The 17,162-nt window shown below is 39.2% G+C and overlaps 1 protein-coding gene across 1 annotated transcript in view; it reads right to left on the bottom strand.

Annotated features, from left to right (window-relative positions):
- Positions 1-17,162, bottom strand: part of adam19a (ADAM metallopeptidase domain 19a) — a 116,391-nt gene that overhangs the window by 6,226 nt on the left and 93,003 nt on the right. Inside the window, exons 11-19 of the mRNA XM_025061370.1 lie at positions 15,837-16,005; positions 15,343-15,520; positions 13,017-13,106; positions 11,724-11,919; positions 9,677-9,785; positions 7,597-7,801; positions 5,923-6,000; positions 899-1,007; positions 165-306 (exon numbers count right to left, since the gene is read on the bottom strand). Of these exons, the coding sequence (XP_024917138.1) occupies positions 165-306; positions 899-1,007; positions 5,923-6,000; positions 7,597-7,801; positions 9,677-9,785; positions 11,724-11,919; positions 13,017-13,106; positions 15,343-15,520; positions 15,837-16,005 (1,276 nt within the window). The remainder of the gene's footprint in view (positions 1-164; positions 307-898; positions 1,008-5,922; positions 6,001-7,596; positions 7,802-9,676; positions 9,786-11,723; positions 11,920-13,016; positions 13,107-15,342; positions 15,521-15,836; positions 16,006-17,162) is intronic.

Here is a 17,162-nt window from a genome sequence, read left to right as displayed (position 1 = left end):
ACCCACTGTAGTACAGAGTACTCCTTTGTTTTTCTCAGTAAGTCGTCTCAGACTCGTAGCCTCTACAGCAGTGCGACCTCTGCCCCCTACATCCTAACAACCACACATACAGTACGTAGTGATTTCAGACACTGAGAGACAGGAAAAGACGGAGACGACTCTACCTGTTGCTCTTGTTCTTCTCTCTCTGGGAAAGCCACTTGTGGAAAAAGGAGGTTTTAATCCTGCAGCAGTAGAAGAGCAGCAGCACCGTCGGCAGGACAACCAGGAAGGTGAACAGCAGCGCCCCCACCAGACCAGCCTGACCTGTGGACACACAAGAAAAAAACTGCCTTTACTTTTGTCTATTATTAATTAAAGCACACTTTTTAAACCAGCTTCAGCTTCTCCGTCCTCTATGTTCAGTCTACCAAACAGACTGAGGAGTCAACGTGGTGTTATTAGTTGGTCTCTGGTCTCAAAGTTAATGATTCAATTCTTAGCTTTACTGCCCAGATACTGTATTAATAAGTATTAATAAGAGATGTAAAAGAAATTATAAATCACCACCAACCACAGCGCTGTATGTATCACTTGATGTCCACTCATAAAAATCACTAGTATATTTGACTTCATTTTTATATTAAAGAGGATTTAAACGTGGTCAGAATCTACAGAGACTAAAATACAGTCTGATTCTACAGTGTTCCAAATGACAGTGTGGAGTTAAGATTATAAGCTGCTCATCAGAGACATTTCTGTCATAACAGATAAATCACTGTCTCACTCCTGTCTCTAACGGTCTTCTATGTCCCTCACTTCAACACAGTCTTCTTTCTGGTTCAGACTAGATTGTAATGGTCCCAGTTAAAGCATCAAGTCATTCTCCTCCAAACAAACAGGTGTGTGTGTCCCTTACTGTCATACTGGATCGGTCCACTGTCCACACTGCCCCCCAGTCCTGGCTTCTCACAGAAGGGTGGAGCCCAGCCTCGGTTACAGTGGCAGTTTCTGTTGCTGTTACACACCTGCACACAGAGAGAGAGAGAGAGAGAGAGAGAGAGTTAGCAGTGACTCTGAGCAGAGACTGAGAGGACATTTCACTGCTCAGACACACACATGTGATTTGTTGACAGACATAATGTATCCTCAGCTCCTCAGACCACCTCTGATCTGACCTGGTCTGACCTCACCTCCAAACTATATATTCAACCTCCAAATATACTCTCACTGTTGGATACCCAGAAACGTCACCTTCAGTGTAAATACTACTGTGGTTCCATGGTGTAGTGATGAGCACGCCTGCCTCAGAAGCTGAGAGCAGCTACTCCTGGGTTCAATTCCCACAGGAACCACATACTTGGCGCCTGCAGGGGGCAGCCTGTTGCAGTAGCTCTGCTGTTAACACAAGAATTTCCCAAAATGTCATTTGTTGTCTTTAGTGAGGCCCACACACAGACATAATGTATCCTCAGCTCCTCAGACCACCTCTGATCTGACCTGGTCTGACCTCACCTCCAAACTATATATTCAACCTCCAAATATACTCTCACTGTTGGATACCCAGAAACGTCACCTTCAGTGTAAATACTACTGTGGTTCCATGGTGTAGTGATGAGCACGCCTGCCTCAGAAGCTGAGAGCAGCTACTCCTGGGTTCAATTCCCACAGGAACCACATACTTGGCGCCTGCAGGGGGCAGCCTGTTGCAGTAGCTCTGCTGTTAACACAAGAATTTCCCAAATGTGGGATCAATGACAGTTTCAGTTCTTTTATTAGAACTGTTCTTACAGAGCTTTCCATTGAAGCCTCTCTATCTGAGCCACCAGACCACAGATCCATCCCTGACCTCAGCTTTAACCTCAGTGCAATTCACACATGGATCCAGACTCACTGGTCTCTGTTGAACTACACAGCCACACACACATTTACCCACAACCAGTGTCAATGTGATCTACTGTTCCATCTCAGGCCTCCAGGTCAACCAGTACTGCAGTGAGTATTATCTGTGGTACCTTTTCAAATCTGACCTTCAGACCAGAACCATCAAAGGTCATCATGAGGTCAGGTTCATGGAGAGGTATTTAACACAGTAACGTTCAATCTGACAGCCACTAATATTATTACAATCAATGATACAAATGTGTTTGTATCAATAATGTGTCACTAAAATCCACAACCTAATAAACCAGTGTTGACCCAGACTCAGCAGAGACAGAGGAGTAGGACATATTCAGAGTGAAGACGAACCATCGCCTACTGTTTGAACTAATTACTTCATCTCCACAGCAGTTACCAATTCAACGTATTTCTGTTGTGTTTATTCAGAGTTAACCCTTCACTGAACAGGAGGTCAATTCATGTCCAGGATTTTAATGAATTTATTCTTAGCTATTGGAAAGAAAAGGGATAAAACATTTGAACTGGATTAACCTCAGCTGATCTCTTCAGTTATTCAGCAGCTTTAAGAGGAGGAGAAAATACGGCCGTGCTCCAATTACACTCAGATGTAATCATCCTAGCAGTAATTAACATCACTATGTCCTCCATTGACACTCAGTCCACGTGAAGGACGCTTCAGCTGCTGCTGATTGTTCATTGGTCCTTTTTGAGGCCGTAGAACTCCAACTGTGACTGTTAACATTTGACACATTTTAACATCATAAAATCGATTTTAATAAAAACTATTACAGTCAATGCCAGAACCTGGAGTTCAACAAAGCATCAATAAAGCTTTTCACTGGGTTTTAAAGATCGGACTAATGTGTTCTTGGTAGAAACAAATGAGTCAAATGATTATATATGAATTAAACAGAAAAAAAGGAACTCAAAACTGGGATTAAAGAATATGGGTCTCATCAGAATAATCCTGACCTCAAACCATTTTCCACATCAACCTACTGTTAGACTGAGAGGAGGGAACACAGAGACAAACAGTCTGAAACAGCACAGGGATTAGAGAAAAGACGACACTGTAGGTCTGACTGTTGTTTTTCTGTTTGTTCATATTTATCCTGGTTCTTCTACTGCTGAGTATTTGGTCCATGGCTTAGTTTGGATTTAGTAATTGAATTCTTTTGGCCAGAATACACAGGTCAAAGGTCAGGGACGTACCACATTTCTCAACATTGTGGTTTCATGTAAGGGCTCTCTGTGTACACTTTACTTGTTTAATGTCATCAATAATGCTTTGAATACAAAAATACTAATTTAAAAAATATATTTTTTTTAGACCTGAGTGAAAAGATGTTCTGAGAAAAAACACATTTAACAATAACCAAACAGAACGGTGAGCTGCTCTCTGGAGGTAAACTACAGTTTTCTCCTCACTTGGCTAATTAGCTGCTTTGTTAGCCTACAGGACCAGAGGGTCAGGGTCAGGGTTAGGTAAGGGGGACGACAACAGCTCATACAGTAATGAATCACTGGCTAAAACACATCTATGGAGTAAAAATAGAAAATAAAAACCATGTATTTATAGTCATGTTCCAGGTCTGCCTGTCCTGGAGTATAAGCTGTTGTTACTCTGGGTGAGAATGACCTGCTGACTACCACAGCTTCCTGATCATTCTTTAAGTTTAGACATTTATTCCTTCTTCTCAGACTACAAATAATGTTCCAGCATCATCGGGGCCAACTTTAGTCATGGTATTAAGGTAAACTTTTTGAACCGTGTACGTTCTAGAAACACAGTTCTAGTTCTAGAAACACAGTAAACCATTTCAGCACCCCTGCTGTGGACAGTTCCCTGATGTCAGGCAGCAGAAATCAACATTGGAGGACGTCATTTTGTGACGAACATTTAAACATTTTCTAAATGTATCAAGTTTGTCTTAGTTTTTTGTGTTTAGTCATTAGAGGAGATGAATGAAGCTCATCAGCCTTGGGTTGGTGAGCTCTGGGCTAGCGTCAGGTTAGCATTAGCTAATGCTAATGCTGTACCAGAGAGGAAAATTCAACACTGAAACCAAATTATTCAGAAATCTGTCTTGATTTCACAAAGTTACAACCAACACTGCTGTTCTTCACTCTTCAACCAGGAACTCTGTCCTCTGATTGGAAGATGAACCAATGTCTCTGTGGTCTTTACTGTCGTCTCTAAGACGCTCAGGGTTTTCTGAGTTCTGCAGCACCAATGAAGATGAAGATGAACCAATGTCTCTGTTGTCTTTACTGTCGTCTCTAAGACGCTCAGGGTTTTCTGAGTTCTGCAGCACCAATAAATTTGGACTGGACTTTTATTTCCTCTTCAATGGAAGAATAATTCTGAACTCAGCAAATACAATGATGCAGTAAGGTTGTAATACTAGGCAGTAAGGAAATCTAACACTTCCAATTTGTGTCTCCCACTAGAGACGCCCCAGAGGACAGGAAGAAACACTGCTGTTGAATTCTAACAAGGACGTGATGTTTTTTATCACTGTTACTGTTTTTTAATGCAGGAAAGGAAATAAAACCAGCTGTTCTCAGCATGTCGGCCACTGGGGTATGAAAGCCCACACGTCAGTGGAATGACATCTGGAACAATAAAGTCAACTGACATACTGTAATACAGTGTTGTGGACTCCTCTGAGCCTGGTGCTGGAAGTATATGAAGAAATGACAGAATAAATCCAAGCTTCCTGTGACATCATTCAATGTCTTATATTTGTACAGTGAATGTCTGGTGTCTCTACAGACCCAAAAGGAGAAATAAATAAAACTGGACGGCCTTATAATAGGGTTTTAAAATAGGGAGGTTAAGACAAAAAACTGAAAGTAAATGGATGTTGTGTTTTTATAGTACTTGTATATAAATATATATATTAAATGTATTCAAAGCTTTAACTACTTTTTTTATTATTAGACAAACATCAGAGAGTGTTCTTGATTTTGTGGTCTAAAAAGTCCATTCAATTTCCTGTTTAATGAGATGAGAAGATGTCTCAAATCTAGAGGAAATTGAAGCATAAAGGCTAAAGAGACATGTAGACAGATGGACGGACACTGTCTGAGATTGACACACTGATGTCACTTGTGGCTGATCTACTGAAAGATTTTACAGACCTGAATGTAAAAATCAATGGGAAAAAAAATAAATCATTCAGATTTTCAAAAGAGAAATGTTAATAAAATATATTTAGATGTTTGTAGATTTGTTGATTGACTGTCGTCTCAGTCTTACTTTCTATTAGTTTTTCCTGTGCAAATAATTTTACTTTGCATGGTGACAATGAATATGTCTGTGATTCTAATAATGTCTACTGTTGTCATATGCAACATCTCCTGCTGCATATGTTTCTATAAAAGGAATTACAATAAAACACTGACATCTTGTTTGTCTTTTCGGTAAGAATACATGAGACTAAACAGAGAAGATACATGAACAAATACCAGACATTTACTGTAACTGTAAGTTATTACTACAAGATCCTAAAATAGTGACATCAAAGGCAACTGGACAGAGTAGGTGATTTTTTTTTAACCTACTCTACTCTACCCTGGACCTACCCTGTCCAGTGTCCTTCAATGTAACTATTTTTGAATTCAATGAACTGGGTGACTGAGAACCTACACAGACATCACTGAAAGATAAGACAAATGAGGATGTGACTGAAATCATCACAGACTCTCTCTTTCCTGTGGTTTAACCTCTGTCATGTGATCAATGCACCGACCACAGACGTCCACCTCAAACACAGGTCTGCCTTCACTTGGTCCTGACTGACACTTTAGGTCACAGGAGTCTGAGACCAGAACATTCCAGACTCTGTTACTGCCTCTGGTCTCTCAGCTCTCTCCATCCACAGTCTGTCACCACAGTCTGTCACAGCTGAGCAAAGAGCTCCATTATCTCAGGACACAGGCTGACTATATGACCAGGAAGTGTTGCCCTCAGGCCGAGTGAGTCTAGGATGTTGCGTGACTATTGCATGTAAGGTGTGTGTGTGTGTGTCCTCATACCCCATTGCCATGACAGCGTACAATGCAGGTCTCCAGTTCAGTGAAGGAGGCATTTTGACACCGGCGGTCCCTGCACACCTGTGGTAACACAAGCAGAAAGATTACAAACCCCTATAGAGGTTACAACACACACACACACCATACACAGACTGTTGACAGACCCTTGACCTTTGCCCTCTCCTCTCCCCTTTGACTAATGTCTTTATTTACACGGTACCATCAGATCCTTATAAAGCTGTAAATGAATCAAAGATTTGTTTTTCTGTTTCCTGACTTTATATCCAACAGGTCGTTAAAATTTAATCGACTGTTGAATTTCCTAGAAATGCTAACAACACCTAGCCACCAGGGTGTTTTTACAGCCTGGTTTGGCCCAGTCTGAGTCCTGGCAGCGACTGTTGAACTGTTGGTTTGGGACCATGTAGAATATTCCAGCAACATCCAGACAGGATGTTAGAATCACTGCTCTGGTCTCTGTTTCCTGGCTTTAGAACACAGTTTTAACTCCATGGAGACGCCTCTCTCTCTCTCTGTCTCTCTGTCGCTTTATCACAGTACAGTTTACCACTGCCAGGATCATGTGTTGAAATGAAGATCATCAAAGTCTGTGATAAATCTGTCAATACTCAAGTATTTACTATCTTTGTACTATATATTTTTTGAACTATATTATTATTTCAAAGACAAATAATAATAACATTTAAATAAATAACATTAAAGTGTAACAAGTTACTTTTCTGTTTACAAAAATATAATAGTAACACTTGAGTAACAATAAATTATATTAACTTATATTAACTAATGGACAAATATTCTTAGAAATAATATTTTAAGTCACTGTTTTCACTTTATAAGGTAAACTTAATGCAGTGGTTCTCAAAGTGTGGGGTGGGACACACTGGTGGGACAGGTGGGCCGCCAAAAACATGAGGGAATTTTCAAGTGATAATGGCCCAACTCTAACTTTATTTCTTCTTTTTGAGCTTTGTGCTATTTTATATCATTGATTTTGATTCATTATGATATATGACATTAGCTCAATTAATTTGAAATGTCATTTGATCAGATTCATGTTGGGGTCCACAGGTCAGGTGGGGGGTTTAAAAACCACTGACTTACAGGCTGTACCATTACATATTTCTGGGTGCTATATAAATGACCACTGATATGGACATGGCCTGTCTCATTTGGTTGGACACTGGTCGACCAATCACATTAAAGCAGCTAAAGCATTTGGCCCAGTAACAGCATTGTTTTAATGACCATAAAGTCTGTGGTGTTAATGTTCTGACTGAATCGTATTCTCACCATTTCTTCATTCCTTCCATTCATTTCTGGTGTGAGTGTTGAGTGGACATGAGGATTTACTACCAGTGACCAGTGTGTTCCAAAGAGAATGAACCAGAACCACTGCATAAACTGACTATAAAAGTGTGTTAACAACATTTACCTCTCTGTTTTATTATGGCTCCATTAACCCTGCACTTGGAACACTTTAGACCAAAAACCCTGTCCATTTGTGGTTTAATCTGCGATCAACACAGGAATAATACACCCACAAAAATCTTCCCACTCACTCTATAAAAACTGCTTAGAGCAAAAAGGAAAGTACATCAATACACTCGTTGATCAGTAACTAGGTAATAACAGACACCTCCACTGTCATGAACTCACTTTGCCCTCGTCACACTTGGTTCCAGTCATGACCAGGCCGGGGTCAGGCAGGTCACCCTGTCCGTCCTGAGTGCTGTAGACGTAGGTGCCTCGACACTTCACTTCCACTCCGTTTGGCTTGATGGTGGTGTCGATGGGAACAGCGTTGTTTCCTTTGGGCTTCTTTGCTGCACTGTGGCACTGGATCTTCCCACATTTGGCATCGCTACGTAGAGTAGGGACAAAAAGAGACGATCTCTCTTGAGTACAACCTGGTGACTACGTGAGGTTGAGGGGAAAACATTCATGGAGTCTAAACACATTCATCAGGTTTTACTGCTGTGCAATTCTATTTCACTGCAGTTTTCAGGTCTAAAAAAATTAGAGGAAATATCACAGTTGATAAAATACTACAGCTTTTCATCAACTTCATCTGATTTGTTTTTCGTCAAAGCTAAAAGAATACTCCATCCCAGTCTGTAGATGAGGCTGAGAAGCGGCAAAATATTATCATATTATATGTTTTAAATATTCTTCTGAAAATAAAGAATTTTTAGATTATCATCAAATCTTTAGATCAAGCAGAGCTGTTTTTCAGGTTGTTAGAAGTATGAACTGTTGAATGTTTCTGCAAAGGCTCGGAAAGTTCGTACAGATAAAGTCCTGATTTTAAGAAGCAGTTATTTATATTTAATAAAAAAATATTAGAAAAATAAATGTGCACTCAATATATTATTTATAGAAGCAAAACTGCAGTTGCATGCAGGGCAAAAACCCTTTTTACCACCATTTATATTGGAAAATATATTCATGTATGTGAGCTGCTGTTCTGTTAGAATACAATAAACACATTAGTATTAAATCATATTTAAAAAAATTAAATCTAATCATGACAACAACAACACTGAGTGAAGACACATTAGATTCACATGTAGCTCTGTACTAATCAACACACTCAATGGAACCTGCTCAATACATGTAAATGATAAGTGTCAACTCTCTCCGTGTGCATGAGAACCAATGATCATAATGAACCCCCCAGTGATAAATATCAGCCTGTGTTTACTGCACCATATGTGTGGAAGTGGGCCGTCATTAAAGCGACATCAGAGAGTAGAGAGCCCTGCTGTCACACAGACACAGAACAGACCCTGTAATGTTGGCAGCATCATCAGTGGAGTCCAGTCTGACACTTCACTTTAATGTGCTCTGACCTGTGGGTCACACTGTCACTGGAATAAGACGTCATTGTTGTGTTCTGTGATCGTTAAATAAATGGCCTTGTGTCACTGAGGGGATCAACACTGATATGGGTTCAAAAATCACTACAGTCCTGCATGAGGCCTAGAGTACACTGTATTATATTAGAGTACTAGTGATGACACAGGTGTCCCTGAACAAACGGTAAAGGTGATGACAGTAAACTAAATAAGAAAATTAGACTGAAAACCTTCGACTAAAAAGGACTTGAACAAAACTGAGGGAATATTTTTGTTTGCACAAGAGAAAAGTTCAATAACAAAGATTGAGTAGCAGTACTATGGAGAACGACTCGAGGTAAATTACGTGTACTTTTTTACTTGTTATATACTGAGATGATTTATGGTAGCAGCTGTTATGACAAACCCTAATGTAGTAGGTCACAAATCATCGAGATTTTGTGGATTAATTTTTTTTAACGTTTGAAATAGTAAGATAGAACCTCTGGCACAGTCGTGTTTGTTCTACAGCGCCCCCTTTGGTAGATTACACTGGAATATATTTTACCTCCGACCCCACTTTGACACATTCATTGTTTTTCCTAGAATTTTTCCTAAATAAATGAACTACAAACTCTGATTCTCTGACTGTGGGAAAAATAAAGAAAATATTGGAAATGTTAAAATCTTCAAATGTGGCAGCCTTGATGTGCCCCACTGATATAGCTCCTCACTTTGTATAATAAAAGAAAGAAAACTCTTTCTATACTGGTATACAGAGAGGTATTACAGGATGATCAAATAAACATAGTATTCAACTGTCTGCCAGTTTCCCTGTTAAACACCACAGACTCAACCTTGACGTCTGACGTCTCAGTTAGCGTTAGCCGTCTCTCTCTTACCTTTTCTCACATTTCATGTAGTTTCCGTGTTGATCCATTCCACAGTTTCCAAAAGGGTTTCCTGCTGCGTTGACTTCTTCAAAACAGGCATCGTGGGCCGGTCGAGCTCCTGGAAAAATAACATTCTTTAGAAATAGTCTGGACTCCACAGTCGTAGACCAGTGGTTTACTGCCCACGTCAACTCTTTTGTGGGTAACACTGTTTTTATTTACTGCTATTAAAAGTGTTTTGACATTTTGGAAACATTCTGTGTTTGATATTAAAGCCAGAATAATAACAACATATATATATATATATTTACACTTCATCCACTGTATTTTTCTAAATTCAACTAAAGAAAAATTCACAGTGTGATGTTTACCTAACACCTCACAGTCACAGGTCACAGATTCTCCCAAACACAAAGGTTTGGTGTTTTTCTGCTGCATCAAACATTTTTCTCTGTTCAGATAATCTCAGACCTACAATGTTAGAAATCCATCATTGTACTGATTTACCACAGTTTGAGCTCATCTGCCTTTTTAAGAGAACTAACTAAGTGTTATTTTAGTTCAAATCCACATTTATTCCAGGTGGATTAAAGTGGAACTCTTAGTCTTTAAGACTCTCATGTTTCACTGCTTCTATCTTTGATTCAAAAAGTGGATTATTTTTCTATGTACTTCACTGTAAAACATTCTTTTTACCACAGATCTGTACTTTGGTGAAAACACACTGAGCAGCTTCAGTTGGAGATATTAGTAATATATACAAATATACATTGATGTGAAAGTATTTAGTTAACATAGTAACTACACAACTCTTCAGTACTGACACTAGCTAAATACTATATCAATCAGTACAGGATGGATTCAGAGTTTAGTACCAATACCATACTGGGGGTTCATGTTCAGTCAGGTCATATTTACAGGTGTGAGTTAGTGATGGAAGGTTCTGGAATTTATATAGCAGACTTTTTGGTTGATTCTTCTAAAACATTTTAAAAGACATGACTTCTTTAGAAACTTTTTTTTTTCAAGCAAACACTCCTGAAGGAGCCTCTTGGAGGAGATGAGAAAACTTCAGTCTGTCAGTCTCATCTAATCTACAGTAGTTGAACTTCTGAGGATGATGTCAGCCTGGAGGAGAACCACTGTGCTTCATGTTTTATTGTAGCGTAAATGTGGAATGAATACCAGTTGTTTTTTCAATACATCCAAAAAGGTCCAAATGTTGTGATTCAACTAACTCAATCAACTAACTCAGGACAAACATGGATCCTGAGGTCGGACCATTTGACAAGCACTAATGCAGAAGAAGAAGGTCTGGTGTTTTTACAGGAAACTAAACGTTGGTGACTATCTGAACATTTTTTAGAAACAAACACTGTCTGGTAGAGTTTCTGTCTGGAGTTTTTCAACAGAGAAAACAAACACTGTCTGGTAGAGTTGCTGTCTGGAGTTTTTCAACAGAGAGAACATAAAAAAGAATAACTGTGATTATAAATGTCAGCAGTTGTCAGTTCAAACCAAACAGAATCTTCATAAACTGTGATGTTTAAAGATGTGTTTTTCTTTCTCTCCACTGTTCACAGCCTCACTAACATGAACATTACAGATATCTGCTCAACTTCACTGAAGTCCACAGAGAGAAGCAGTTGTTTAAACCACAGCTCTAAAGAGTTTTATAAACAAAACGACTATTTCACTTTATTTATTTATTTAAATCAGAGGATGAAAACAAATTGCACAAGAAGCAGTGTCCTTGTTGGTTAAAATAATCTTTTTTTCCTTCTGTTTCTATTGGCTGCCTAGTTCATATGTGAGAGAACCAGCTGGGTTCTTACTGTAGAACAGGACACAGTACACAGTGAAGCCGGTGTTGTGAAAGTACAACAAAGGACCTCACTACAAACACAACACATTAAACACAGCCGTTTGAAACTCCTGTTGACAAACAGCTAAATTGTCCATGTTTAAACAGAAGCCTGGTCCTGGACTAAGCAGGATTATCTTTGTAATACTGAGTATATTCTTCTGTGTACTGCGTGTATAGTCGGGTCATTACCGTAGCCCCACAGCTGCAGGCACTGCTGCTCGTGGGTGAGACACATGCCGTTGTAGCAGTAGGCCAGTCCGTACTGACAGGAGGAGCCGTCCAGCAGGTAGACGTTGGACGGACAGTAAGGAGACGCCCCGGTGCAGTACTCTGGCAGGTCACAGGCCCCTGCTGGACCCCGGCACATGGTACCTGCCTGTTTCAACTGGCAGAGTCAGGAAGTGAGGAGAGGAGTAGGAAACAGAAGAGGACGAGAGGTGATGTTGTGAAAATCATTGGCAGAATCAAGTGAGCAGAGGAGAGGAGGAGGAAACAGAAGAGGAGGAGAGGTGATGTTGTGAAAATCATTGGCAACATTTACTATAAAAATCAAGTTAATCCTGGTTTACAGCTGAGACTTTTAAAGTTAAAGTTTTATTTTTGAAGCTCTTGTGTTTCTATGTAACGTCTCTGAAGATAAAGAATGCTGTCAAGTCGTGCTGCTCTGATAAAACTGATTTTCTTCCCTTTTCTTTATCATGCTGCTCTTTTAAAAAATAAGACTGAGAAATAAAATATCGGTCTCTACAGTGAAACTCATGGTCAGAGCTAAGGCATAAATATTTGATACCAACGTACTCCTATATTAGGAAGTTCATCTACAATATTTGTAACATTTTATACATTCAAGTTAATGAACATGATTGTGGTCCAGACTAGTAAATTAACATGACTTTAAAATTATTGAACTTGTCAAAGTTGAACCAACTGTCGTCAGTAGATACGGCTGCATGACAGAACTGCGACCCTGTGATTGGTTCAAATTGGTTGACTGTAATAGACTCATATTTTACAGTTTAAAATAAGTAGGTGAAATATTCGACTAAAATATTGTGCAGCAAAAGATGAGACAAGAAATACTTTAAATGTGTGCATTTGTGTAAAAATAAAAATATGCAGTACCACATGACGTTAAAGATGAAGTAAACCATGGTGTGGGTTGCAGCTCATCTAACAGTTACTGTTATATTCAGAGGTTTTCTACTGAGACTTAGACCCAGTTGAATTCCCTCCTGTGTTTTCCTGTGTATTTGATACAATAGATGTCAGGGTTTTTACATTTCAACACCCAGATGAACGCTGAGATGAAAAGTACTGTTGAGAAGTCAAGACGATGAGCCCCGCTGTGATGAAGGCTGACGCACTGTGACTACAGTATGTCAACACTCTGACATGATGACTGACAGTGAACTAATGATACTGAGACGCTGCTGTGTACAGACTGAGCTTCCTCCTACGCCAGGCTGAGGGTAGAGGTCTTACTTTGCAGCCCTCGCAGCAGACACCGTGGGCACACTGAGCCTCCGCCTTCAAGGTGCAGTTGTTGGCATTGCAGCAGTCGTTGGTGCACTCCTGAAACACACACACACGCACCTGTATCAGTTTAACTAATTAAACTGATTGAAAAAATTAGAGCTTTTTAAATCAAGGGCAATTCTAAAACCAGAGAACTGTAAAAACTGATTGAAAGTTCTAAAGCTTTTTAAATTGAGGACAATTCTAAAACCAGAGAACTGTAAAAACCTGTTAAAAAAAACAACTTACATTAACATTATGCTGCAACATTTCAAACAGAATAAAGGGAAAAAACAGGAGGAACAATACTTCAATTACCTACAATACCTTTCTGCAATACATCAAATAAAACTGTAAAGAAGACGCTAGTTAACAAGTTAACATTGCCAAACAAAAATCTTCATCTCTGGTCAATTTAATTGTAACTGCATGAATTATTGAAGTCCATTTTATTTGTAAACTGAATTCACTAACCATGTTTTGCCTCACTAAACTTTTCAGATTGAAATTAAATATTATACCATCAAATAAAAAAGAAAGAGCACATATAGGTGTGTGTTTACAATCATTTTAAATTAGGTAGAACCCTGAGTCAACAGAAAGAACATAAAAAACATAAACATAAAGAACTGGTCTTGATTTAGGACTAAGATAGCCAACACTAACTAGCAGGCTGGCTAACTAACCCAATTAGCGTTTTAGTTCCAGAATGTTAAAAATAAACATGAAATGAACTTTGAAAATCTTGAAACAAACTTTTATCTCAAAGATAAATATTACTAGAGAAGGCAGAGAAGTAAATAAATATATTCAATGACCATTGCCGCAAGAGAAGGCAGAGAAGTAAATAAATATATATTAAAGAAGAGCAGGAAGATAACAGGAGAAGCCACCGTGCTAAGTGCTAAGCTAACGAAGCTAAGTCAACCATTGCTTGAGTTCCGGTTTAAACAGTGTGATAGTAATGACAAAAAAGTGAGTTAAAACACATAACTAATGATTAAATTGAGTGTGTTTGTCTATTGTTCTCTGCATAGCCACACAAACACCTACCTGTCATCGGTAACTGACAGTTTATCAACCGTCTTCTCTGCTGTGTCTGTGTATGTTGTTTCAACTCAGGCCGTTGGTTTGACTGTTTTTCCATCAAGTTTGTGTTTCAGTAAATATCATGGAGAAAATCCTTAAAGTTTCTACATCTATAATTTTCATCTCAACACTTCCTTTTCTAGAGGACATAATGTATATTTGTGAGCTTCATGCCTAAATGAATATTTTAAATAATGTTTTATCACAACAGAAGAAAAGCTTTCGTCTGAACTGGTATGTAAAAACTTTACATACATCTGAACACATATTCATCTGACGAGCCACAGTTTATAAATATATTTATACATTTTTAATGTTTAATTTATTTATTACTAATTAAATTTTAATAAAAATGTCAACTTTCCTCACTGTGGGACTAATTAGGAATTAAATTATCTTTAAAAAATACAGATGTCGACTTATTTTTTAACAAATTAAAATCAGTTTAAAGCCATTTATTCCTCATTTAAACAGTAACTAGGACCAAAAAGGAGAGTTTAAAACTGTAGTAAAATCACTTGTAAACAGACATAAATAAGTGGAAGTTCAAAGGTCCGTGAACTTCACATCTCTGGTATAAACTGCTACTTTACATTATTTACAAGCTGTAGAATGTTAAAAAAGGAGAGGAACAGAGGGGATTATGGGTAACAGAACAACAAAAACAACAGTATAGCGCAGAGTTCTTTCTAGTGGGCTTTTCATTTGAACATCAAACAAAAAGCATTCGGTTTAATTCCTGAACATGAAAAGTCCTGTGACTGTTGTTAATAAAAGCTGCCTTATTTTCAAAGTTAGAGCAGAGACGTGGCAGTTGGTCTGAGGCGTGTTTTCTACGGCCATGTTTGTGTTCTAGTCTCTTTAGTTTGAATCCATTCCCTACTGCTGTGACGTGTTTCATCTCCAAAGCTAAATCTGCAGCCTGTGCTTCACTGTCACTGGGACGTTTAACACAAACAGCCCTGTCGGCGCTGCTGCAGTCAGACACCAATTTGTTTCCTGTGTTTCAATTTTCTCCACGTGAACCGCAGGAGGTTTGTTCAACCTGTGAGGTTTGAAACCAGTCACTTCAACTTTAAGAGAAACTTTCAGGAATTATGTCAAGAGTTTAGTCGAAGTATGTGTGTGAAATCCTGTTGTTTCAGTGACGTCAAGAGTATATTTTTATCCCATGGACTGCTGTGAACAAACCAAATCTACTCACGTCTGGTTCTCCACAGTCGCACTCTTCTCCATCCTCCACAAAGCCGTTGCCACACTTTTTACCCCCAACAAGGTCCTTCATGTTGGGCATGTTGTACAGACACATGCCCCCTCCCTTCTGGAAGTAGCTGTCCAGGTCTCGTTTACTGCAGCGACTGAAGACTCGAGGGAACGGATGTCTGCACACAGAGGTGTCCATTCAGAATTAATGGTCATTATAATTCATTGTCTTATGACGTAGAGCAGCTGTTGAAAGACGACGTGGACTAAAACTAACCCTGACTCCAGTCTGCCAGGTTCAGGGTGAAACACTTGAGATATTTCTGTTTCTGTGAGAAAGCGACCGTCTCTAGTGAGCAGACAAGTGCTTGAGGCAGCAATATTAATACATAATCTGGTTTTCCCTTTGGCTGATGAAATTCTTATTCAAATGCCACAGCAGCAGCAACAACCTCTCTGTGTGTGAACACATTTGTGCAGAAGCCTGTGGCTCACCCCGTGGCAGCAGCCATCACGCAGCCCCCCTGCTCCCCGGGGGCTTCCCCACAGCAGCCCCCGTGTAGGTGAGAGTGAAGCAGTCCATTAAAGCTGAGGTGATTAAACCTCAGGGCTGGATTAAAGCTCTGCTGTGACCCCAGGGTAGAACTGAGCTGTGGGGCATTAACTGGTAATGGTAGGTTTTATTTAGAGAACAGTTTGGCATCATACGGTAGTACAACGCAGAGGCAATACTCTAGAAATATATTTGAATACATTCAGTTTTTAGTTGGTATCAGGAGACAAACAGTTTCAGGAAACAGTGTTGGAGAGCTGATTTTCCTCTATCAGTCCGTTATATGTCTGTTGATATACTAAACTCCAACCCTATAAAGATTATAGACCAGGGGTCTTAAACTCATTCTGATTCTGGGGCCACATAATTAGATGTCAGGTGGGCCAGAAGAGTACAATAATAATGGTTACCTATAAATAACATGTCTATGGTTTAAGTACACATGTATAAGATGAATCTTCATATTTAATGAAATATAATTTTCACATCCATGTTTTTGTTTTTTAATTTTCAAAATTCATCAAGGGGGCCGGATTGAATCCTGTAGTGGCCCAGTTTTGGCCCGTGGGCTGTATGTTTGACAGCCCTGTTATAGACCATAAACATAAAACTTCTACTGAAACATACGTATGTACCAAACTCTAACATTCAGCAATGAGAATGTTTATGGTCTGTAAAACAGTCAAATGAACAAAACATCTAAACATGTGTTTTAATGTTACATTACCTAAATAAAAGTAAAAAACATCTACAGTATTTCACAGTACTACAGTCAGTAGAGTCATATTCCTGAAGAACAGCGGGAGGAACATTCACACATTGCAGTAACAGTACACAGTTGGTTGTACTTTGTGATACACATGAACCTGTCGCTCACTCCACTCTGACAAATGCATTTCGTATCAGTGGGAAAGTGTTAGACACAGACCACACAGGTGGAGTGCAGACCACCTCAGACCACGGGGGAGGATGACAGACTATTAGAGGGAAATGAAGCGTAGAGAAGCTATCGATGTCTGCAGCCGTTCACTCCACCACTGCACATGCAAATGAAGACATGCAGTAACGCAGGCTGAGTACTACTACACAGAGGATGGAGCTGCAGCAAACCCTCACTGCAACAGTACTGTGGTACTTTTGATAACTTCAGTTAGAAACCATTTAATCCAAGGGGCGAATGTAAGTGCTCTGTTAAAAGAATTGGATTTTCAAACCATGATTTAGACCAAAAAAACAGAGACAGTGATTATTCTACTGAAATGACTGGG

Source organism: Cynoglossus semilaevis, chromosome 1, assembly GCF_000523025.1.
Source record: "Cynoglossus semilaevis isolate Cse_v1.0 chromosome 1, Cse_v1.0, whole genome shotgun sequence".
Lineage (NCBI taxonomy): Eukaryota > Metazoa > Chordata > Actinopteri > Pleuronectiformes > Cynoglossidae > Cynoglossus > Cynoglossus semilaevis.
The sequence above is the reverse complement of the archived record's forward strand: the minus strand, read 5'-3'. Positions and strand labels throughout refer to the sequence as shown.